Here is a 26,427-nt window from a genome sequence, read left to right as displayed (position 1 = left end):
CAGAAAGTTGGCTTATGGAGACTTGAGGTTGGAGATATCTAGTTCCATTTGTAGGAGAAGGAAGAAGCATACAAGGGGAAAGGTTTGTAATCAAGGGCAGTACCAAGATTTCAATGACTAGGACTTGAAATTATTACCCCCTGGTAGCCCAGCTTCTCTGGTTTCTGGAGAAGGAGACATGAAGAGGCTCTAAGCTGAAATTAGGTCATCGGCCTGAGGTGCGTGGCTAGTGTGGATAATGGAGAAAGTAGAAGGTTGGGTTAGCTTGAGGAAGGGTTTGGCATGTGGCTCTATGAGTCCTCCTTCAAGTTACAGCTACTCCATGCTTGAGGGAGAGAAACAAATGGCAGCTAGTACATTTGAGTTCCTCTATGCGCCAGGCCTTGTGTACATGCAGGGAGGCACCAATAGGGGACATGCCCTTTCCTTCATGGAGCAGGATGTTAGCAGCCTGCTCTTTATTCCCCTTACTCATCCTCCCCCACAGCACAGGTGACTCATCTCTCATGATCAATAGAGAAGCCTGTGTGGATAGAGAACAGTGCTGGGGAGGCCTAAGAGGGGGTTAAGAAACTGAAAAGAAACAGAGATGGAGGATTTTTTTTTTTTTTTGAAGCTCCAGAAAACACTCAAGAAGAAAAGATAGACTCAATGTGGTTGACAGCACTGCCTACAGCAAAGGAAGATGAGGGTGTGAGGCACCAGGAGTGTTGGCTGCTGGAAACCATCACCCCCATGGAGAGGACCTTAGATCAGGAAAGGCCAGTGTACGTTGGATGATGTTGAAGATGAAAAAGGAAGGACAGAGGAATAAGGAGGACCGTGCGGGATGGAAAAGGATAGCTCACCTCTCGCTGTTGGCAGCGATTGTCTAAAGGAGGATGAAATTGGCAGTAAAGAGGACTCTCCAGCTAGGTAGGGGTGCAGTCTGCTGAACAAGCAAGGATAGAACAAAGGAATCTGCATGTACAAAACAGCTACGAAAAAACAAGAGAAGAGGAGTCTCTGCGCTCTAGCTGACAGTACTCATCAGAAATCCACCATGAACCTGAAGAAAAATATAAAGGGCACTGTAATATGAATTAAGTACTTTTCTTCATCCCTTTGGCTATATAAAACAAGCAGGAAGCCTCATTAGATTGGAAATACTAAAGCTCAGCAGAAAGTGAATAAAAAGAAAAGTGAAAATGAAATAAAATGAGTGCTAATTGAACCCCTGAGAAATATAGAATATAAAAAACCAACAAAATAAATGAAAACTAAATTGTGAGGTGTTCAGGGGAAATGCAAATGGTAGGCAGCCCCACAGTTGATATCTGTAATAAATGTAGACAGCCTAACCCAATCAATTAAAAAACAGATGTTGGCAGAACAGGATTTTAAAAAGATATGTTTCAGTTATATGCTGTTTGTAAAACTTCACCTTCTTATGGCAATATTGGTAAGATAAAAGAAAAAGGATCATAAGAGATCCACCATGTAAGCAATCCCATTCACGCTGCACAGGCCAGACTAGGTTAAGGGCAGAGTGAATAGATCCAGTAGCAAAGCAGTGTGCACTCATAAAAGGCTTAACTGATAAAGAACAAAGCATGATAAAGGTGTGCACAGTGACCGCCAGCACTTTGATGACCCAAAGAAGCAGAGCTGCCGAGATGGTGGGTTAGATGAAAACCTGGTACCCTGAGGTCAGCACCTGGGAGCCACATGGTGGAAAGAGAGACTGACCCTGACCTACACACACACACACACACACACACACACACACACACACACACACACACACACACACACACGGGTGTACATGTGCATGCACATTAGCTTGCTGTGATAAACACTATGCTCAAAAGCACCTTGTATGGGAAAGGGCTATTTACATCTTCTGTGTAATAATCCATAGCAGATGGAAATCAGAACAGAAACTCCAGCAAGGCAGGAACTCGAAGACAAAATCGTGGAGAAATGCTGCCTACTTGCTTCTTCCTGCCTTCTGTTCAGCTGCCTTCCTTATTGAGCCCAGGAACAACTGCCTGGGAATGCTACCCCTGATGGTAGGCTGGGGTCTCTTTCATCAGTTACCAATCAAGAAAATGCCCCACGGCCATGCCCACAGTCCACTCCGATCCAGGCAATGCCCTATTCAAGACTCCTTAAGATAACTGTGGGATCCGTAATTTTGACAGCCAAAGTTAATTACAACATAAACACACAAAGCAAATAAATAAATGTAGAAACTTAAATAAAATACAAGAACCCTAGATAACTCAAAAGATACTTTGATTAAGCCATAATTGTAGATGGGGACATTAACACTGCAGTCTCAGTAAGTGGAAAAACTATTATTCTACTCAGAAAGTCATCAAGGGTTTAGAAGAACTCGATTATATTATGAAGCAATATGGTCTAATTGATATTTACAGCACAATCCACCAAGCATTATAATACATGAACATGGAACATATGCTAAGCTAAATGATATTTGATAGTAAATAATCCTCATTAAAACAAACTCCAAAATGTTAAAAGAATCGAGGGGAGTGAGATGGCCCAGTGGGTAGAGGCACATGCTGCCAAGTCCAATGACCTGAGTTCTATCCCCGAAGCTACATGGTAGAAGGAGAGAAGGAGAGAACCAATTCCTGCAGAGTGTGCACTTGTACTGTGCCATGTGCATACACATACACTCTCCCACACAAGTGCATTTTAACTTTCTTCATTTGAAAGGTCTGAAGCCGCGACAAGCATGTACTCTGAACTCCGTGGAACCTACCCAGGGACTGCTGAAGTGGTTGGAGCGCTTTATCCAAATGAAAACCTTGTTCTTCTACCCATTTTTCTGAATTGTTATTAGCTGAGAGCATGGGAAACAGATATCAGCCATCTGCCAATGACCAAACGGGTAATGAAACATGCTGGTTGGTGGCAACTAATGATAAACTGTCTCTCTGTCCCCTGTACAGCTTCTCTGTTGAAAGGACTGAAACATGCCAACATCGTGTTGCTTCATGACATCATCCACACGAAGGAAACGCTGACACTTGTCTTTGAATATGTGGTGAGTGAGATGAGAAGTGCTCAGGCCAGTTAAACGTGAATGAAATCCTTACAGTGATACGGAGGTGATTTTTAAATCGCCATACTGAAAATAAGTGGTTTTCCTGCGTACATGTGACATAAGTTTGCGTAAAATAATGGCCCTGTGAAGGATTTTTTGAGTAGGCATCTTGTTAGACATATGATTTATTTATGGCCTGTTTGTTATTTGTATGTTTACACTGTGGTTTGTAGGCATATCAAAAAGAATGATCACTATCAAAGGAATTCAGAGAACACACAAATGCTTTTCCTTGGGGTTTTTTACTTGGTTTCACAAAAACATCCTTAGGTAGATTTCGGGGGACAGCAGGGGGTGGAGTGGGTACCCTGACACTTATAATTTAGGTTTCAAGGTTTTCCTCCTCGGTTATTTCAGCTTTTAACTACAGCTTCCAATTTGTATAGCATTGCCATGTAACAATCTTCTTGTGTTGAGGGTGTCACTGCTGGAAGACCTGATCTTCAACTGGTAATTAATCTTCCTCCATTTCCCTCAGTAAAACATATGGTGTTTGTGTAGCACCGTCTCAGCATTTAACTGTGGAATCATGAAACGTAACCATGATAATTAGCATCCCAGTTTTCACAGATGGATCTGAGAACATGTAATTTATAAGATACAAATGACATCGGTACAGACTTTTTATTGAGAAGAATAGACACCAGTATTTTTGACTCTACTAAGATTGTGTTTTTATAATTACCACACTAGGTTTTTAAAAAAAAATTTAAATAATTCCCATTTTCTTTGAAAGTCTAAAAGAATGAATATTTGAAGCATTTATGTCTTGTTCATGTCTGCCTCTGTCTGTTTATCACTTGAATTTTGTTGTCTCATGAAGAAGCCATTCATCTTATCTATTTACATATAAATGATAGATACATAATATGGTAATGAGGCTAAAGCTAGCAAGTTGCATATATTACATGCCACCAAGAATGGAAGCAGATTCACACATCAATGCAAATATAATTTCTTTTGTTTCCTCAATGATCTGGAGTCAATAATGTATTGAGCTGACTTAAGCTTGGAATTTTCCATTCATGTTTTCTGGTATGTCTGATTTACATATTTTAATAAAATAATCTACATTTTTCTATCTATACTCAGTACCTTCCACAATCCTTTTACAGGATGGGTGTTTAAGAATGTATTTGTTCCCTCCCTCAAATAGAGTAATTAAACTAGAAGAAGAGGAAAAAAAACTAGGTTCAGAACACCTAAACTAACAGATCTAAAAGAGAAACTAGCAACTATAATGTGAAAATATCTTCAATCTTAAAAGAAAATGCAATGCATTCATGGAGCCAAAACCCAATACAGATATGAAATGGAATATCGTTTGATGGCTTTTTGTTCTATGGTGTTGTCAGAAAAAAGGATAGCAATCCACTGCCTCTGTGATAGTTGCTGATTAAGACTGATCTTCATTTTTCTTTGTGAAAATTTCCCTGGTCCCTGTGCTAGTGGACCTAGATGTTGAAGGTCTTCTTAGTCAACCACACAGCAGGCACTCACAGCATCCTGCGTGAGGAGCGTGGCCACGGTTTCTGACTACCCTGCCTCCTCTTTGTTCCTCCTTTCTCCTTTATTTCCCCCACTCTCCTTACTTTCTTGCCCTCCTCTCATTAGTCTGTGTCTCTGTGTGCTCTCTCTTTGCTGAAGCCCTTGGTGCTACATCTTAGCACATGGTGTTCCAGTGAACCTCTGAGGTCAGGGTTTCAAGGATTTTGCCAGTTTCCGTAGAAAGGTGTCTCCCCTGAGCAACGTTAGCCTGATTTTATGTCAGTTTCTCGATATGAAGATCGTTTCCCTGAAGACTGTCTAGAGGTTTTTGCACAGTGATACCCAAATTCTTACTCTTTCTAATTTTGATGCTGATACCTTAAGAATGAAGATTCCTCCCTACTCCAGTAGATAGACTGCTCTCAACATGTCCAGCAGAAACATACTTTTCTTGCATGTTTCATATCCCCAGCAAGTGACAGTAAGCCTGAAGTGTGAAATGCCTTGAGGAATAGATCGACTATGACTATGGAGTGTAACGTAGGAAGACAGAGAGTGGTGTAGGTTTGGCATGATGAAAGAAGGATAAAAACGGGAATGTTACGGGAGTATGGACCACAGCACTGAAAAACAGCAAGTCTGGCTTGTTGGTTTCTGCTGGTACTGTGCTGAGGTTGAGCATTCACACTTTTGTCTTTTTTGAGCTTGAAAATAAGGTCTTCCCATCGAGCCTAAGCTGGTCTCGAACCTGAGATTCCTCTGCTTCAGTCTCCCAAGTCTTGTGATTACAAGCATGTACCACCATGCTGAGCTCATTATTAAATTTTCAATGTTCTCCCATACTGTTGCATAAAGCTATGATTTCTACCACTTTAAAAGTAGAAACCTAAGTCATAGGTTGGGCACCCTTTCAGGCCCATCTTGCTTTGTAATTTTGATTGGAACATATCTCCTGCTCATCTTTATGGTTGTACTCAGGAATAAGCATTGGTCAGAGCTGGGAAAGGAGACTTGTTTTCACACAGCAAGTTTCTATACTATTTCCCTATATAGTCCCCTGGTGTGTAGTTAAATATGTGTGTGCACATTTATATACATCTGTGTATATATGCACATATAAACATGTGGCTTTGTTCTTTAGTATGCTCTGATATCAAGTCTCAAACATTCTCAAGCTTTATAGTGATATTTCCATATTTTAAAGTTAATAATATGGAACTTACTTCCTAAATATTATTAATTTTGTTGCTCCTTGTCACTAATAGTACTTCTCGATGGGCCTGGTGGCACATACCATTATTCCCAGCCACTCCAGAGACCAGTACAGAAGAGTCAAAGCATAAGGCTTGCCTGAGCTTGAGAGCAAATTAAAGGCTGGCTCGGTCAAATTAGCAAAACCCATCCTCCAGTGGGAATGGTGCAGAGAAATACCATTCCGTGACAGAGGGCTGCATGCCTTCCTCTACTGTTGCTGTGCTAGCATCCATAACCAAAAGCAGTTAAAGAAGGGTTGATTTCGATTTATGATTCCAGGAGGGGTGAGTCTATCCTGGGCTGAGACAAGACAAATTTTGAGACACTGTTGTATCTTTGCTTTCACATTAGAATGACACTTTTAGCTGGGGAGGCATGTCAGCAAGCAACAGGCATGGAGGTTAGAGCCAGGAAGCTCCACGCTCATCTCTTGAACTGCGAGGACAAAGCTAAAGACAAATTGGACTTTCAGTGAGGCCACAGACTCTCAGAGCCCACTGACACTGAAGTATTTCCGCCAGCAAAGCCACAGTTTTCCATAACCTCCCCAGTCCGTGCCATAGCTGGGTCCAACTATTCAAATACATGAGCCTATGTGGGCTGTTTAGCATTCGGACCACCACAAGCTCATGCCTAAGTTGTAAAAGACCTTGGAATCAATTTCTACTACCACCAAAATAAACAAACAAAATACCGTAAGAAAGCAAGTTAAAAACTTTTTTGAAAGAATGTAGGAATGTAAGCAATATAGGAAAATATTCAGTACACCACGCTCATTAAAATCCTAGATATAAAGGGAAAGCAAGACAGTTTGACAATTTTTTAGACATTATTGTCCCTTTGCTTTTACATTAGAATTACGTTTTTAGTGGCTTTCTGAGGTACACGTATAAACCTCACTATGCAAAGGTTTCTTATTTATCGCAGTGCTCGTACAGTATAGTCTATTTCTACCCTTTTCTTTGACAGAGAACTTGGTTTCTAGCTCTTTGATATTATCCCCACAAAAGACATTTTAGTTTTCTTAAAGCCTTCTGAGGGCCAGAATAATGAAACAAGGGATGAAATTTTAGTGATATGGGGGGGGGGAAGAACTCATGGAAATGACTTGGAAGGCAATTAGCACAGCAATTTAGTGGATAATAGAACTTTGCTGATCCTCTCAAGTACCATGAAAAGTCTCTGAAGCACCCTGAAACTGGGCTTCTTACCCAAGTTCACAGATGCAGGTAGAATGAATGACCTAAGGCTTCAAAGCTGGGACCTGTGGGCTCCCTAGGTGGCTCATGTTTCAGTGGCAGAGCACGTGGGCCTTTGAGAAGCAGGCTTCCATGCTGCCTTCAGAAGAGAGAAGTAAAGGGGCACCTTTGACCAGGGAAAGGCTCAGAGGCTTGAAAAGGAAGCCGCTTCTGTAATGGTCTAAGATACTGGGATAGCTCCCTGTACCTCACGTATGGGGTTAAGGCTTGAAAGAGAAATATGATAGCACTTTGAAACACTGACTCCAGAACACATTTAGTCTTGACAGTGCTAACAAAAAAAATGTCCCTCTACTTAAACAGAAAGCTGAAGCAATTAGTTTCTATGCTTCTTTGTTTTTGTCAGAGACAAATGAATGCCACATCACTGTCTTTAACAGAATGATGAAAAATGTAACACATATTCCATAAGTGGAAATAAGACTATCAATAGTAAACATGATTATATAAATGTGTTTTGCCATTAACTTCATAACAATTGTCTTTTGCTTTAAATTGCAAAAGAGCAAGAAATCTGGAGCATCATTTTTCATTGCATATTTAATAATGATGTACAAAAAGAAGTAAAAGCCAGGCATGCTTCTAATCTCAACACTCAGGAAGCAGAGGCAGGCAGGGATCAATCAGTTTGAAATCACACAATCTAGTTTGCATCCCCACCAGCAATGAAGGAGTGTTCCTCTCTCCCCACATCCTCGCCAGCATGTGGTGTCGCTTGAATTTTTGATCTTAGCCATTCTGATGGGTGTAAGATGGAATCTCAGAGTTGTTTTGATTTGCATTTCCCTGATGACTAAGGAGGTTGAGCATTTCTTTAAGTGTTTCTCAGCCATTTGATATTCCTCTGTTGAGAATTCTCTATTTAGTTCCAAGCCCCATTTCTCAATTGGGTTATTTGGTTTGGTGGTGACCTGGAGGCACTCAGAGGAAGGACAGCAGGTTACCAAGAAGAGACTTGATACTCTATGAGCATATATTGGGGGAGGTAATCCCTCTCAGGAACAGTCATAGGGGAGGGGAATAAGGGGAAAATGGGAGGGAGGGAAGAATGGGAAGATACAAGGGATGGGATGACCATTTAGATGTAACAAGAATAAATTAATAAAAAAAATAAAAATAAAAATAAAAATAAAAGCAAAACAAAACTTAAAACAATAAATAGCAAATATCTTCTCTGAAAAAAAAATCACACAATCTACACAGAGAGTTCTAGGACAGCTAGGGCCACTTAATAAGACCCTAACATAAACTAGCTAACTAAGTATCTCACAAAATTGAATGAGTTTACCAGACATGACAAAATTTCCATTTTTATAAGATATATGTATTTTAGAGATTAATGTACTGCATGGTGGCTTTAAAGTTATCAATACAATATTTTGCATGTACAGTTTGTTAGGAGACCAGATATTACCTAAATTATTCTTGCCACCAGAAACATGAATAAATACAAGCACAGGGATACAAGGATATAGGAGATGGCCATGCCTGTTACCTTTGTTACCTTGATTGTGGCAGTGCCAACATGGCTATGTATAAGTGTGTCCTGAGCCCCCAAAATGTGTTTGTGGATTATATGCAAATGCTAGTATATGAACTATTGCTCATAAATCTGTCAATGAAAGACGGTAAACCAAGAAATTTATAAATAGTCATAATAGGGATAAGTGCAGTCATTTTATTTCTCCTACTATGCTCTAACCTATTAAAACAATCCAAATTAATATGGAACATATTATAAAACTTAAAATATAAGATAGTTTGAATGAGAGAAAGACAATGTGACCAAAAATCATACAATATGATTGAAAGATCACCAAAAATGACACAACGTGTTCTCACAGTTCTGCAAATTTTATGAAATACCCCCCAAAATGTTGTCCAATTAATTTGTGAGACTATGATGGGTTTTGCTTTAACATCCTAAGTCTTGGCTTAGTTCTTCATGCAGTAGTCACTAACTAGGGCTCCATTATATATTAATGTAGAGTACAGAATAGAGATCTATGAGTGAATACTGGGATATTCCCTATATTATTGGTCACAGTGCTGAGGGCCCATCCATGTAGGAAACTTGCCTGGTTTCTAAATGAGCCAAATTTTACAAGGGCAGTGACTACCTCTCTAGTGCGTGCCAGACTATCTGGCACATTAAAGATCTCATTAAATGTTTTTGTGTACACACACACACACACACACACACACACACACACACACACACACACAGAGAGAGAGAGAGAAAGAGAGAGAGAGAGAGAGAGACAGACAGACATACAGACAGACAAAGACATAGACGTAGACACAGACACAGACAGAAAGAGACAGACAGACAAAGACAGACAGAGTGTGAGCGGAGACAACAATTGTATCACTTTAACTCATATTTAAGATATTTTTCATTTGTCTACCTAGTTGATATACTTTCCAACTATATTTCCTACATATACACTCTTTTATTCCTACCAAAGTCAATTTTCTTTTAAGTAGAAAACAGAACAAATTGGATATGTGAGCAGTTTGAGCAGCTTCTGACAATTGTGTGTGGCTACAGATACAGAGTTGTGTCCGAGCAATGACAGAATCTCTCTGTTCAGAATGAATGCGCCAGTCAGAGCTCCCTACTGGAAACCAGAAACTCTCCCTGGCTGATCTAGTCAGGAAAACTTTGTAGGAGGGACTGTGGCTGACAGCCCTGCTGATTAGACTGTAAAAATAACAAAGATCTCTATGGCCCCTGCTACTAGGAGTCTCTGCTAGAATCCCCCTCATATCTTCCGAGGAGCCTACCCTGACTTAGGTCTCCAGCTTGTCACAGAGATGCTTCTGCCTGCCCACTAGACAAGTCTCCTAGTAGAAGGAGGGGAACACCAACTCATCCACAAAAACTTAGACCCCAAACTCACCCTGCCTACAAGATGTGCAGGGATAAAGATAGAGCAGAGACTGAGGGAATGTGCAACCAATGCCTGGACCAACCCGAGACCCCACTCCATGGGAGAGTGCCAACCCCTGCCACTATTAAAGATACTCTGCTATGCTTGTTACAGGAGCATAGCAGAGTTGTCCTCTGAGTGGTTCCACCCAGCAGTGCTTCGAAACAGATGCTGAGACTCACAGCTCAACATTGGACCATGCGATATGTAGAGAGTCTTGTAAGAAAGTGGGGGGAAGGAAAAAAGGACCTAGAGATGACAAGACCTCCACAAGAAGACCAACAGAGCCAACTAACCAGGGCCCAGAGGTGCCTTCTGAGACAGAAGTGCCAACCAAGAACTATGCATGGATTGGACCTAGGCTCCCTACAAAGATACAGCTGAAGGGCATCTGGGGTCCTCTGGTAAGGGGAGTGGGGGCTGTCTCTGATGTAGACTCCGTTGCCAGCTTTTTGATCACTTCCCCCATGCGGGATTGCCTTGCCAGGCCACAGGGGAAGAGGAGGACACACTCAGTCCTGATGCAACTTGATAAGCTGGGACAGATTGGGAGTGGGGCTCCCCTTTTTTAAGTAATAGAGGAAGAGGATGGGGGAGAGGGAGGGAGTGTGGGGCTGGGAGGTGAGGAAGGATGGAACTATGCCCAGGATATAATGTGAATAAATAAATAAATAAAAATTTAAAATGTATTTATTTTTGTTTTTATTTGCTTTAGGGCCTTTTTGGTTTTTTGTTTGTTTGTTTGTTTGTTTGTTTTTTGAGACAGGGTTTCTCTGTGTAGCCTTGACTGTCCTGGACTCTGTAGATCAGGCTGGCCTCGAACTCATAGCGATCCACCTGCCTCTGCCTCCTGAGTGTTGGGATTAAAGACATGTGCTACCACACCTGGATAATTTTAAAAAATTTTAAACAGAAAGAGAATAAGAAAGATCATGTGATGCTGGCCAGCCAGAACCAGAGCAAGAATCATGGCAAGGAACTGTGCCCTGAGCACCTGCTGCCATCAGAAGTGTTAAAAACAGGCATCACTGCTTCCTGCCTTGTATGGCTTCCCTGCATTAATAGATGTCACTGTTTGTAAATGCTGTCAAAACATCAAAATAACTTCTGTAGCTTCATTGCTTCTTTGGGTTGCTCCTGTCCTATGACAAGCCAGAATGGTTTCTGTTTAGTTGGCTGAAATGAAGTCATATGTCATCTTTTGACTACACAGGACCCCAAAATAGTGTGTATCCAGTTTTGTACTGGGAGACAGGTCCTGTTTCTTATCAAGATTCACAGATCAGGCTGATCTTAGTGGTACATGCTTTTAAAAAAAAAAATAATAATTTATTCAGGTTACATCCCAGTTGTTATCCCCTCACATGTATATTCCCATTCCAACCTCCCTCCCTCTTTCTCCCTATTCCCCTCCCCTAGGTCGGTGACAGAAAGGGACCTCCTACCCCACCATATGACCACAGCCTATCAGGTCTCATTTGGATAGCCTGCTTCCCCTTCCTCTGAGTGCCACCAGGCCTCCCCACCAAGGGGGAAGTGGTCAAATAGGGCGCACCAGAGTTCATGTCAGAGTTACTCCCTGCTCTCCACACAACTGTGGAGAACACACTGTCTATTGGCTAGATCTGAATGGGGGCATCTAGGTTTACTGTATGCATTGTCCTTGGTTGGTACAGTAGTTTGTGCAGGCCCCCTGGGTCCAGATCCGCCAGTCTCCTTGTGGGATTCCTAGACCCTCTGGGTCCTTCTATCTCCCTGTTCTCCCATATCTCTCTCACCTGGAGTCCCAGTAACTAGTCCTAGCATCTGTTCCAATCCCTCGCCGAGTGAAGACTCTTAGAGGGTGTCTCTGTTGGGCTAGTATCCAATTATAAGTGAGTGTATACCATGTGTATCTTTCTGGGTCTGGGTTAACTCACTCAGGATGATCATTTCTAGTTCCATTGCATATTTCAAGATTTACTTGTTTTTAATAGCTGAGTAGTATTCCATGTTTTTAATTTTAGCTATCAGGAGACATAGGCAGAGCTCTCCATGCGTTCCAGCCAGTCAACAACTCAAAACTAATTAATTAACCCTATCTTAAAATTAACTAATTAATTAATTCTCAAATCACAGCAGCAGTTTTCCTAGCACACAGTATGCATTTCAACGTGGAACATGCTTTCCTTGGTCCCCTGAAGCATCCCATAACCAATCACTAACTGTATTGCCCGGGTATAGATAAGAATGTGAGGTGAACTGTAGGTGACACACTCACAGATCCTCCCTTTATGAACTTTGAGAAATTAGCTACATTGTAGATTGGAGACGTGAGTCTAGGTTTTAAAAGGTGACTTAGAATAAATACCTACAGCATGGTGCAGACTGTTGGCAGAATTCAAAACTAAACTTCAACATTAAGTCATGACTATCTGCATTCTCATTAGGTAATAAACCGTGCTCTTATTTGGTTGTTCCAGGATTTGATTGACCGCTGTCCCAACAACTCTAATTAGAGCTTTACAAACAGAGTGGCCATGAAGTCTGCTTGGGAGATTGCTGTGCCTTTGTCTTTATTCCTGCTTCAACAGCTTTTCCCAAACCTATTGACTGACGAACTGACACGATGGAGGGGAGTACTGGAGGGGGCTATTGTTGACATCATTCTCCTTGTGTTTGAGTTAGTGATTCAGATAAAAAAGTGGCAATGATGTGCCCAGCTAGTCTGTGCCTGCCCTAGGTAGGGCCCTTCATTAACAATTACAATGATGTAATCGAGTGTCAGAAAACAGTCTGGTAAAATCATGAGTCCAGCCTTCAAGGTAAGTTCTGTGTCAAACAGTGCCCTTGAGTATTTTTTTTTAAAGGGCAGTTTAGCTAAATATAGAAAGAGGCATGCAAGCGTGTTAACTTCCAAGCGATTCGTGTAGAACAAGATGGGTAATTCTGTTGCTCCACTGTGAGCTGGCACCGGGATGTGACAGCAGACAGTAGCTAGTGTAGGTTGTGTGTGTGTTGACAGGAACCGGAGCAAAGCGGCACTGGCACAGGTTGACTAATAAGATGGCAAGTTGGCAGCAGTAAGTGATGAGAAGCTGTATGGGGAGGAGAGCAATGTGGTATGCTCTAAAGAGGAGATGGAGGTCGGGTGTGGGGGAACCAGGAGGCTGGCTTCATCTTATTTGGGGGAGAATATTCCTGTGCTCTGTTACTAGTAACTTAAACCGGCGTCTTAGAGGGTAAGTACTTTATCACTACCTGCGTTCATTCAACAGGGTGAGTGGAACTACATCCTAACCTGCGCAGTGTGCACTGCTGTGCTGAAATATGTTATTTAGGTGTCTTATTACATGGAAGTCATGGCCCACACTGGAACCCTGGAGTACACATGCTGATAGAGAAAACCAGGTTCACATGTCAGCATAGCCTAACAGATGATGGCATCAAACAATAGCTTTTAAAAATGTGAGCTTTCAGATTTCAAGACTTGTTCCTGGGTCTTGTGAGTTGTATTAACTTCATGTTTTTGTTGTTGTTTGTTTTGTTTTGTTGTTTCCCTTGAGTTTCTGACCCTGATCTCCTAGGCAATGGGGTGACAGGAGTGTGCCGCCATGCCCTGCTAATTTCGTGCTTTTATTTATTACACCTGTGGCTTGATTTTCTTTCAACTTCCCCAGAATTGTTATCAGATCTACAAATAAAATGAGGTTGTTTTCATACCCAAAAAAGAGAGAAAAGAAAACCAGGTTCATTACAGTAGTTGTAGTCCATCATGTTTGAGTCTGTGTCGTGATGGACAATTCCTCTGCCCATCAGTGTTCACAAAGCAGGCTGGCTTCAATGTTAATTCAGGCTTCCCCAAGTTAGATAGCAGAGGCCCAAGTTTCACTACTGTTACATAAATTTGTCTCATTTGGCACCATTTTTTTTTTTTTTTAAACAAACCAAAATTGTTATGGCCGTTCACTTGATCATTAACGAATTCATTTATCCTGTGGCATAAACGGACCATCTGGATAGGCCCTTCTCTTTTGAGTCTAGAGTTGCAAATGCACATTCCTTACCCCAGCATGATGGTACACAATTGTGATGCCAGCACTCTGGAGGGCGATGCAAAAAGATGATGGATACAAGGCCAGTCTGTACCACATAGCGAGAGCCTCTAAACAAACAGCAGCAAAACCACACCCAAATTAACAAAATGTGTGAGTGTGGTTCTGTGCCTGTCCTTAGGAAGTCCTGTGAACTGACGCTAGGTAATGTAGCTCCACAAGCCATTTGAGTTTAAAGTGTAGCCACATTTCTACATGTGTGGTGGGACTATGGCAGTTTTGCAACTTGGTTAAAAAAAAAAAAAAAAAAAAAAAAAGCTGAATCCCTGGCTTTGACTCAAAGACTTTCCTTTATAAAAGATTTTAAGGATGTTTTTTATTTTATATATGGAGAACGAGTTAAGATAGTGATTACATATTCTGAACAGGAAAACTGTCATTCAGTAGCGAGTACCAAATGTGGAAGAACAGATGTAGGCATTGTGGCTGACTGACTGTGCAGGCAGAGTGAGATGCAAGGGTTCTGAACCAAAAGGAGGAATTGAAGAAATGGGAAGGAATCAAGCTAGCTTCCAATCAGAGCTCTTTATGAACTCCCTGCTTTCTCTAATTGGTAGAACAAAGCCAATTAACTTCTATTCTCCCCTTTTCCCTGGTGACTTTTCTCATCTAATAAGGCATTGTAGTTTCTTTCAGTCATTTTCAGCGTGGTGTTCATTCTCTTGCTGGATGTTGGGATTGGAAAGTCTTGTCTTTTTTAGCTTGTGTTACACTTCTCACTGCAGTATCATCTCATGTGGTTGCCATCCTCATCACATGCCCCCAGGCACAACTTAGGATTTTGAGTTACATGGTCCAAGATGGAGGCGAGTCTGATCTTTAACTTGCTGTAAACAATTGCCTGATCATCTGCAACAGCTATATGTATATTCTACTGTATTTCAGGCCATTTTGTTTGAATACATTCTGGCCTCTGTGGATTTGTTTTGTTTTCATTTTAATTTCTCACTTTATTTGATCATTTTATCATTGAAACCACAGACATTTAGTACTTGTGAAATCACAGGAAAGATGAGCTATACTAAAAAAGAGGGTTTCTTGGGAAAGAAAGGCAGTTTTAATTTTCTTTTCCTTGCCAGAAATGCTATCATATTTCTTATGAAAATAGCAAGCTTGCATGACTGTGCATGTTAGTAGGGATGAGGAGAAGGAAAGTGACACATTAAGTAGAATAAAACTATCAAAAATGATGGGTGTAAAGAATTTGAGAAAGCTTAACTTGTAAATGTGAAATTTGTCATTTGATGAATGTGCCCAAGATCAGGATGAAGATAATCAATAATTCCAATTACCTTTGAATTAAGGTTGATTAGGTCAGTAAGTGATTAGAGAAAGCATCATTAACAAATTCTAAGTGGGGATGTGCACATTGCTTCATAGCATACAAAGTAGAGTGGAGATAACATACCTCAAATGTTCACAGCAACTTGACAAATATGTATCATTTTAGTATCTACTTCTTTCATCGTGTTTACTGTGCATGTATGTGCATGTATGCATGGGTTTATGTGTGTGTTGCATGCATACTCATGCTTGGGTGTGCGTATGTGCATCCATTTGCGTGTGTATGTATTTGTGTTCACATGGGTGGATTTGTGCATGTGTGCACATGTGTATGTTCATGCACTTGTGTGTGCATGTGCATATGTGTGTGCATGTGCATATGTTGATGTGTGTGTGTGTGTGTGTGTGTGTGTGTGTGTGTGTGTGTGTGTGTGCCTATGTGTGTGTGTTGCCACAGAGTCTCTTGTAGTACAGGTTGTTTTTCAACTCCTGATCCTTGTGCCTCCATCTCTCAAGAGTTGGGATTATAGGCATGTGTCAATGCCTAAGTTTTCTTTCTTAAAAGTTGTTATTTCTTATATTTGATGAACATGTAGCTCAGGCCACATAGCATTTTAGATTCGTGTGCATCAGTCACTGTGGTAAAGGTGTGTACTTGCTACTCCAGATGTCAATCATGTCTTTGGGGTGATGCTTTGGTCACACTTGCATGGAGATTATAGTCCTTAAGTTTTAGGTTCTTTAGGAAAACAGAGCTCTTTTCCTGGAACTTTCTACGTTAAAAAACCTGATTCTGTTTTTTCTAAACATACAATAAAACTTCTTTTTACTATCTCAGATATCTTTTAAAAAATTTTTTTTATTTAGAGGTATTTATTTCATGCTTGTGAATGCATACGTGCATGTGTGTATAGTACCCACAGACGTCAAAAGAGGGTGTTAAACTCCCTGGAACGGGGGTTACCGATGGTTGTGAACTACTGGATGTGGTGCTGGGATTTTAACCAGGGTCCTCTGCAAGAGCAACACATGCATTTAACAGCTTAGCCATCTCTCCGGCCCTCCTTATTGTCTCTTATTGATTAATCCTCCATGGGATCAACCATTCTTTCTCCTTGGTGACAAAGTGTAATTTATAGCACATATATATATATATATGTACATATATATATATATATATGTGCTATATATATACATATATATATATACATATACATATATATATGTATGTTCTTTTTTTTTTTTTTTTTTTACTTTTATTCATTCACTTAAATATAGACCTGGCTCCTGCCTGCCTCTCCTCCTCTCCTCCTCAGAGCACTGTTATGATTTTAATTATATCACTGTTCTGTATTTATGATATGTATCATCATTTCATTGTCACTGAGGCAGATAATATCCTATGGTTGTGTTTCGCTCTCTGTTCACACTGGCTTTCTCTGGAAATAATTCTCCTGTGTTCATCAATTTCTTTTTCATTCCTTTGGGACCTCTCGGAGCACAGGGATGAGAACTCTTCTCTGCTTTCCTGCAATGCCCTCTCCCTTGTGCCTGGGTCTGGAGACTCGCCCCTCCATATCTGGCCTTCCTTGAGGGAACATAACTTCTGAGACTGTCTTGGGACAAAGCATGGAAAGTGTTTTTATTTGTAGCTCAGCACTCATGCTTGATCGACTTTTTAGCCGGGTGAGGGGGTTATGGTTGGGACTAACTCTATTAGAATTTCAGCAGGGTGCTTCACGGTTGTCTAATCACCATCAGACAGGTGGTGGCTTCTCTTCATCTTGGGCGTTCTGAAAGACACAGCACAGGGCAGCTGTGATCTCACTGGGCCCATCCTTCCATTGTGAAATCTCATTTCCTCTTGTTATTTTTATTTTTCAAATTTAATTTTAATGTTTTGTGTACATTTTGTTCATGCGTGTGTGCACACTCATGCATGTGTGCACGCGTGCATATGGTGTGTGTGTGTGTGCATGTGCATGTTTGTGTGTGTGCGCGCGCATGACAATCACCAGTGCCTGCTGAGACATATCACTGGCCCGGCTTTTAATATTTTTGAACTATAATAGCTGTGTGGACTGAGCAAAGTCATTTTTTAAAATATTCAATTCAGTGACTTTTATAACCCTCTCAGTCTTAGGACTTTACTGTCCACTGCCCTCTATATAAGCCCAGTGCACCTTCACAGCCATGAAATCATTGGCACACCTCTGTTCCCAGTAACCACTCATCGGCTTTCTGTCTCTGGAGATTCGCCTGAACATTTCATGTGAATGGAGACATGTGACCTTCTGTGACTAGTTTCTTTAGTTGTGTAATGTTCACCCATCCTGTAGCATATATCAATACTTAGTTCCTTTGTAAAGCTGAATAGTATCCCACAGTACAGATTAAATGACGTTTTGTTTATCCAATCACCTGTTGATATACATTTTTTCACCTCTTATCTGTTGTAAATAATGGCAGTATGACCATTTGTCCACCTGAGTGCCCAGTTCATTTTTGGGGCATCAGATTGCTGAATTATTTTAAAACTCATCTTTCATTTTCTGAGAGACTTCTGAACAGTTTTCTAGAATGCATCCCCAGTTTATGATCTGGAGAGAAAGGTGCCAGTTCCAGACTTTGTGCACTCGCGATCAGTGCCGATTGTCCACTTTTTGGCTGTTCAGAAGTCACCACTGGATCTGATTCTAGGGTATGATGGGATGAGCATCTTCTGATGTGTATGTTTTCTTCTGCTTTGAGCAGTTCTCTTAGGTTAGTTTGTATAATTTCCCCCTTTCGTTTTCTCTTTGCTCTGTGTTTTCTCTCTGTGTAACTTGAATATATGACTTTTTGGTTGCTTTCATTTTTTTTTTTTTTATTTCTTCCATTTTTAATTCTTTTTTTTTCTTTTCTTTTGCTTGCAGTTAATGGACATTTTCCTCACTTTTATGTTTTATATGTTCTACTTAAACTTTCATGTTTTGAATTTTACTCGTGGTATGAGTTTGTGGCATATCTTACCTAGGAATATTACAGTTATGAATCCTTATTTTAAAGCTGCAGGATGTTTTATCTACTGAAAATTCTAACAGTAGTATTCAATATCAGTGACACTATCTTCCTCGTGGTACTTATTCTTTTCTTGTGCTTTGTTGTGGCTGCTGTGTTTAATTTTAAAGACTTTGGTCAGATATTTGGTACAGAGCGGTCTGATTCAGGTCTCCAAGTGTGTGGGTAGCTGGTAGAATCTGAGCTTCACCATAAGAAGGAATTACTCTGGCCTCCTACACAGATGGAGCTGATGGGCAGCTCAGGCTTCATGTGGGTCCACTAGTAAGGGGAGCAAGGACTGTCTCTGACATGGACTCTGTTGCCTACTTTTTGATCACTTCCCCCTGGCCGACCTGCCTCCTTAAACCACATGGGAAGAAGATTCTCTCAGTCCTGATGTAACTTGATGTGCTGGGGTGGGTTGGTAGGGAGAGGGCTCCCCTATTCTGAGGAGTAGGGGAGCAGGTATAGAGGGTAGAGGGAGGGAATGGGAGGAGAGGAGGGAGGTGGCTACAATGGGATGTAAAGTGAATGAATTAATTATAAAAAAGAATGAACTACTCCATCTACAGAGAAGCGCTGGCTCTTGGCACCCTTCTTCTCTCCAGTGCTATCAGATTCCCAGTAAAGATGCTTCCTCAACTTTAATAAAAAAATAATTATTTGAGAATTTCACACAGTACATTTTGATCGTTTTCATATATGTCCCCCTCCAACTAACCTAAGCTCTACCACTCTTTCTTATCCATTCGACTTTGCATTCTCTTCTTTGTTTTTTAAAAAATTTGTGGAGTCCAATTAGTCTTTGTGTGTGGCTAGAGCATGGTCACAGAGAATTAAGAGTAATGCCCAGTGAAGAATCTTGTGGAAACCAATCAGAGGCTAAGGCTGCACTTGATAGTCCTAGTTTGGACACCTCTAATCTTATTTCATTTCTCTATAAGGATATCTTCTCCGTGTTTGAGAAGGGACCTATCTGTAAAAAACCAGGGAGGTGATCGAAGGGTTACATGGCTTACTGAGGACTTTGAATTAACCTCTCATATCATAGACTTCCCAGCGTGGAATTCCTGTATCTTGGTCCCAGTCTCCTGACACTTCTATATATAAACAGTGTTGCCTCTGGCCTCTCTTCACTAAGCAGCTGATATTTGTTCCTTTATGGTTTGCTATGCTAATCTAGCCATTGCTTGCTTTTAGCATCTAAAATGCTAACAGGAAATAAAGTAGATAGTGTTTCTGCTGGATGTCTTTATTTTGGAATCCTATCTATTGTTAAAAGGTTTAATTATGAATGATTCCTAAGCTTGAGTTCTATAAATCCCTCCATGATTCGTTAATTATCATTCATTTTAACGTTGTGAGTCATGTAACAATTTGCTATTCGTCAGTTACTGAAAATTTATCAAATGTGACAAAGGTCATTGACAGTGAAGAAATTCAAGTTACCAATGATTATGTTACCATACAGTCCTTAACTTTTTAGAGGAATAGACAAGATCTAAAGTGTGTCTTTATTAAGATTCTTTTTATTTGGCTAGAAATATTTATCCTTGCTAATTGTTGTTTGCTATGGCTTGTCTTAATGGTTGTGTGGTGGTTGTGTACATGGAAATATGCATTCTTGTGGTAGAGAAATATCTGTTGGTCTGAATTTAAAACTTAATTATTCAGAACATATGCCCTTGTGGTTTTGGATTTTCATCGTTCACATCACTACCAGCCTCATTTTTTAAAGTCAGAGTTTTACTAATCTGAGTTAAATTCCAGGCTCTGTGAATAGTTTGCTCCTTTCTAGCTGCCACGCACACTCCAGTTTTAAATCCCCCACAGATGCCCATGCTTCGTCTCCATTTCATAACCCAGGAACTAAAAGGCTAATTAGTCATGGCGACTATTTGCTAACTAAGAACTTTCCATTTGGTGGATTTCTCATTTTTCCCTGATACACGACCTGCTTTCTAGCCTGGAGCCCCAGTTAGCCATCTGCATTTCAGCCATGGCCAGCAGCATCTAGAAGCTCAAGTTAATTCCCCCACCCCCACCCCTTTGATTCCATTGTCTAGTTTACTTGGATGAGGAGCAGAAGCAGCAAGAACAGACAGTGTTAGAAATCTAATTAGAAATTTGAAAATATGCTGAGGAAAGCCATCTAAGTCTGTCAGTAGGACAGAAAGTCAACATTGCTAGAGGAGTGAGCTGTGAGGGTGAGTGTGATTATTCAGAGTATTTATTAGAAGAAAACAAAAGGCCAATGATCTTTATTTCTAAGCCAAATCAGATTTCAACCCACTGAACAGTACTGTAAATTGCAGGCAGACAGTAAAGGGGTCAAAGGACACTTCATTTATCTTGTTTTTTTTTTTTGTAATATCATCTGTAAAAGGTGTGGGTGGCTTTCCACCAGAGGACAGCAGCAAGATTCTCATTTTGTGTGCCTCATACTATTTGTAGCAGGTAATTTCCAACTTCATTTCAATATTCTACAGAACACAGGTGTGAATGTGTGTGTGTGTGTGTGCACATGCATGTATGTATGTGTGTGTGTGAGTGTGTATATGTATGTATGCACAAGTGTTTCAGAATCCACTAAGCTTTCACTAAAGTCCCTTAGAGTGAGTAGGAGACGCAGAGAGAACAGAGCTTATCCTCTTTTAAATGAGCACTTGCCTTACTACGGGAAATAATACCTGGAGCTGTTTCCACCTCCAAGATTTGTCTCAGCTGCTGAGCACCTCATCCCATTGGCCATGCCATTTCCCTTGCGTCCTTTGACTGGAGACTTAAGATTATGAGGGTTTAAATCCTTGATTGTGTTGGAATCCTGAAAGGTAGCTTAGTGCATTGGCCAAAAATGTATTGGATTTCCTTTGTGCAGGCTCATTTTTTCCTCTTTTGTTTGTTTCCATAGTTTCTTTTATATAATTTTGTTCTGAATATACTTTGTAAGTATGTATGCATATTATTATTATTATTATTATTATTATTATTATTATTATTCCACTTTTTGAAGAACCCATCCATAACCCCAAAACTGCAAATGCTAACTTATAAATAGATTACAAATAGATTTTAACCCTTCACTTTTGCCAAGGGTTTGTTACCATTTAAGTTATAGTTTCTATATGGAGTTCTGATTTAAGGATCCGAATATATGAGGCATGGTATGAGAAAGTCTGAATATACCAAGAACTTGAAGAGAAGTTAATTAAAAAAATAATCTACTAAAATATAGCCTCCTCTTAAAGTTATTAAATTTTGATCATAGTCTTAAAAAATCTAATAAATATATATATATATGTCCATATACACACATCTATTACTCTTCCTATGTTCTGCAATATTACTAGTGAACAAAAGACTGCATAGGATTTTCCTAGTATCAAATCCCATGCTACTCTTCTCAGGAGGAGTATACATCCTTTCGTAGCTAACATGGACAAGGCATGTTCCATGCTTTGCTAATGAATTGTGATAATTACCTGTTGCTGTGGTATAACTTGGCCAGTTACTAACATGCTTCCCGTCACTTCCTGTCCATAAGCACCCTTACTGTTCTCAGAGACTGCAGTGCTACCAGGTGCTGTCTTTGAAGACTTGTGACTTGTCCTCACATGCATGTGATCTGTGGATCATGTACATTTTTGTATATTTCCTTATTATATGCTACCTGTACTTGTAAGTTACTTTGAGCTCACAGACATTGAAGACCAGAAATTATGATTGTGTACTGTCCATTCCCATTTTCAAATGGACACACCCTCTGCATTAACATAAAAATCACACACCCAACTTTGAAGTTCTTTCAAATTTTGCATAAATGTAAAATTCCTAATAAAGTAAATGTGAGTGATGGTCATTTTCAAATATATTTTATTAGTCACTTGTTTCTTCATTTTAAACTTTCAGTAACCTCATTTTTCTCACTTTGGCATCATGTGTATGTATCATGTATAATGTACCATGTATTTGATGGGTGGTATCAAGTGTTCGGTGTGTGTGTGCAGTCACTTTCCTTGACAAGTGTGGCTTATGCTCATATCCTGGATAGAAGTTATAACTAGTTTCAGATGATGAGTATGGTGATCATGTGCCAAGTCTACTCATTAGTTTGAAATAAGTATTGAGAGACATTTTACTCAAAATTCTCAAGTATGACTGGCTGAGGTTATTTCTGGTATAATTGACTCTAGTTTAAAACTGGCTGAGGCAAACTCTCAAGTGTTGTGTTAACCCTGGAAGCAGGAAAGGACAACTGAATTAGTCTATAACTGAGCAAGGAGGTTTATTCTTTTCCTTGGCTTTCTTTTTTTCAACAACCTATGTTTGGCAAATTGCACCAAATCAAGAGAAGGACAGAGTATTGTGAGCTCCAATAAGTGACTGGGTGTTGGCATTAGAACCAACATCGTATTGGTCTTTGCTTCTAGAAACCTCAATATTCATACATCAAGTAAAATCTTGATAAATCTGTCACATGCCTGGGAAAGTTGTTATTGTTGGAAACATTCCAAGTGTCTAAACTTAGAGAAAGAGGGAAACTGCTGTTTTGTTTGTGGTCCCTCTAATTTCATACACACACAGCAAAACTCTTTGTGCACAGAGCAAAGCTAGTAGTGGCAAAAGAGAAGAGAAGCAGAGAGCCGTTGCTCTTTGGCGTTTTTTTTTTTTTTTTTTTTTTTTTTTTTTTTAATCACAAGCAGAACAATAATTTGATCTTTGGCTGTATATGGGTCTAAATTTCTAATTCATTTAAAATTTTGGAACTACTGAGAATGTAAGAATTCAAGAGATTTCCTGCATAGTTGGTGAGCCAGAGCCTTTTCCATGTTTCCTGTAAATAGAGTTCCTACTTAAGTCAAAATGTCTACTTTTTTTTTTTTTTTTTTTTTGCTTTGTAACACTGCACTGCATTACTTCTCAGCCTCCAGTGCTCAGACCATCATATTCCCTAAGCATGAACTTGAGTTTCTCACACACTGAACTTGAGAAACTTAAGCTACGTTTGCTCCCAAATATATTGAAATAATCTTTTTAAAAAAAACCCAAATATCTTATTCATAAAACAGACAGCTGGCTGGAGATAATGGAGGACATCTGTAAACTAGCACTCAGGAGTGAGAGGTAGGAAGGCCTTTAACTTGCTTGAGGCCATTCTGGACTAGATGCTGAGTTCTAGGCCATCCTGGGGTATATAGTGAGAACCAAAAGGATGCGAGATCTTCACCTAAAAGCACTTATGCTTCACGTGCAGCACAGGGACAACTGTAAACTGTCCCCTCTGCCATGGCCACAGCAGACATTTTGCAGACTTCAGTGCTTGAAAACCTCTCTCCAAGCTTGCCGCTATACATTGTGTAGGACTCCTGCCAGGAAGATATAATTGCAACGCAATGTTTTTTTTGTTTGTTTGTTTTTTTTGTTTGTTTGTTTGTTTGTTTGTTTTACAGATCCCTCTCTTCTTTAAGAAAATTTTGATTGATCTTTTTTTGGAGTTTGTGGACCACAGGCCCTAGGAAATCTGGCTAGAGAGACAAACCCTACATTATTTAGGAAAAATTTAAAAACATTGACTCTAATATGCTTTTCCCTGTTACCTTGGGAAAAGCTTTCTAAGAGTGTTATAAGCAGGTCAAATGAGATGGATGATATTGCAAATGTCTCCTTTTACTTAAAAAGAGAAAGGGTGCATTGGGACAAAGTTGGTTCCATTTGCTGCTTTCTTATAGTTGTTAGCAAGCTTCTATAGTGAAGATGTCTTATCCATCTTTATGAACTTGATAGTCTTTCATTCATTACCAGCGCTGGAAGATTTATAGACTTTCAGGTGACTTTCCAAAAAAAAAAAAAATCAACAAGTTCTAATTTACTATTTTCTCTTTTACATAAGGTATTCTAAAATTAATATTTTTAAATTAAAAATTACACATATTTAAAGCTCAATGCAGCCTAGTTCATTTTCTAAGCCACGTATCTCCATGTGACCATCCTCTGTAAATGTTATCTTACCTACAGAGCAAGCTTTTGAAGAGGCTCTTCTGTTCCCACTTGTAGCCATCAGGTTATGCCATGCAGGGTGTGGTAGCTTGGGGAGGTAAAGCCAGCCTGGGCAGCCAGAGAGTTCCAACCCAGCCTGAAGACAGTATGACACCCTGTCTCCCCACAATCCCAAACAACAACAAATTCAGACCAAGCCAAAATTATTCTGTAATCCCCACTTTACTTACTGCTGTCTCCCCTGTCTGATCTTGTTCTCTTACTCCACCTCTTAATCTCTCCCTAAATTCTTTTTGCTTACTGTTGCTGTCTCTGTGTAACTCTAGAGTCTTCCATATTTCTAGCAGCGTAGCCCTCGAAAGACTTTTCACAGTTAAGATATCCTTGAGTACTATCCTAGATCATTTTGTTTTGCATGTGTATATGTGTGTGGTATGCACAGTCATGCACACATATGTAAAAGTAACTTTTATTTCCCAGATATAGTTGTTGCCTTGGAGGCTTACTGTTGAATAAACTCACCCTTTCTGAATTCTGGGTGACTATTTCAAATCAGTTGTTCTGGCTCAAACTCCTCACCAAACTGATGGATTCAAACTGGCTTCTCTCAGATTCTGGCTGAACTGTTCTGCTTAGTCTCAAACTAACTCTAGCAATTGCTTCTAATCTTCTGCCTGCGTTTCATTCTCTGCCTTGTCCTGGCTTCACCTGTCTCTCTCTCTCTCTCTCTCTCTCTCTCTCTCTCTCTCTCTCTCTCTCTCTCTCTCTCTCTCACACACACACACACACACACACACACACACACGCGCGCACACACACACACACACACACACACACACACACACACACACACACCTGTGTCTGTAAAAGTGTCCCAGTGAAACGGCCTATGAATTCCAGGAACTGAGCTGCCATGTACTCAACCCCACTTCACTGCTCCTCAAATGATTCCCAACTCTTTAAATGACCTTCTCTTTTCTGAGCTGTTCTTGTGAGAGTTGGCAGTATCTTACCCTGTTAAATCTTTCTCTGATTTGTCACTTTGTCTATCCCTCAATTAGATGTCATTGTTTATTCCAGCCAGAGGGTTTAAAGGCGCATGGCCTGGCTGCATTCCACCCAGACCATACAGACTCAAGTCTTTAGATGTGATCCCTTGCCAGAACAGCCTTGGTTTTGGCGAGCAGGTTCAGTGTAGTTTCATACTGTAAAGTGAGTGATTCTGTGGTGTGTGTTATAGAAGGTTTCCTCAGATTTCCTTAAGTGTCCCCCAATTATACATTGAATTTGCTTAACTTTGAAAAGGGAAACTGTTCTCTTTTAGAAGTTTCCTAAGACTCCCGTAGATACAAATGTGTTTTACTTTAAGAATTATCTTCAAAAATATTGAAACTATTAGAGACACAAACTAGTGGAGCATGAGTGTCTGCATTCCTTTTATGAGAGAAAAAAATGGCTTGCAGTAGACTGCCTGCCTTTGTGGAGCTGTCTAATCTGTCTCTGTGTGATGTTATTCCCAGAAGTCAAATTGTAGTTTGTTGTAATGGAAGGGATATTTCAGGTTGCTGGTTTTGCCTGATGGAAATGTGGTTGGAAATGTCTCCTGTTCACCCAGCAGCCCCAGGCTGCTCGTGCATCTTAGATTGAGAAATGACAGCTGAAAGCGTTTAGGCAGAATTATGGATAGCCACACATAGATTTATTATTACCAAAACAGAGAATATGTTAAATGATTAAAAAGAAATGTGTAATTCAATTAGAAGTAAACTGTTCCATGCTGGTTATTACAGAAGGATTTTTATGTAGCATAATCTACTTTTGTCCTAATTACCTTCACTCCTCCATTTGGAATATGTGTGTGGTTTATTGAGAGAATTTCAAGCATTTCTTGTATGGTTTAAAACCAGATTTAAAAAAAATAGTCTAGAAACAGACTTTGTAATATTTAAAAGAGGCTTCTG

General features: G+C 40.0%; 1 protein-coding gene across 6 annotated transcripts in view; it reads left to right on the top strand.

Annotated features, from left to right (window-relative positions):
- The window catches only part of Cdk14 (cyclin dependent kinase 14), a 539,697-nt gene that overhangs the window by 238,909 nt on the left and 274,361 nt on the right, over positions 1-26,427 (top strand). For all 6 annotated transcript variants that reach the window (XM_051152013.1, XM_051152018.1, XM_051152014.1 and 3 more), the window contains one exon: positions 2,961-3,055. In XM_051152013.1, the coding sequence (XP_051007970.1) occupies positions 2,961-3,055 (95 nt within the window). The remainder of the gene's footprint in view (positions 1-2,960; positions 3,056-26,427) is intronic.

This window comes from Acomys russatus, chromosome 10, assembly GCF_903995435.1.
Source record: "Acomys russatus chromosome 10, mAcoRus1.1, whole genome shotgun sequence".
Lineage (NCBI taxonomy): Eukaryota > Metazoa > Chordata > Mammalia > Rodentia > Muridae > Acomys > Acomys russatus.
Note: the sequence above shows the minus strand (reverse complement) of the source record. Positions and strands in the feature narration are given on the sequence as shown.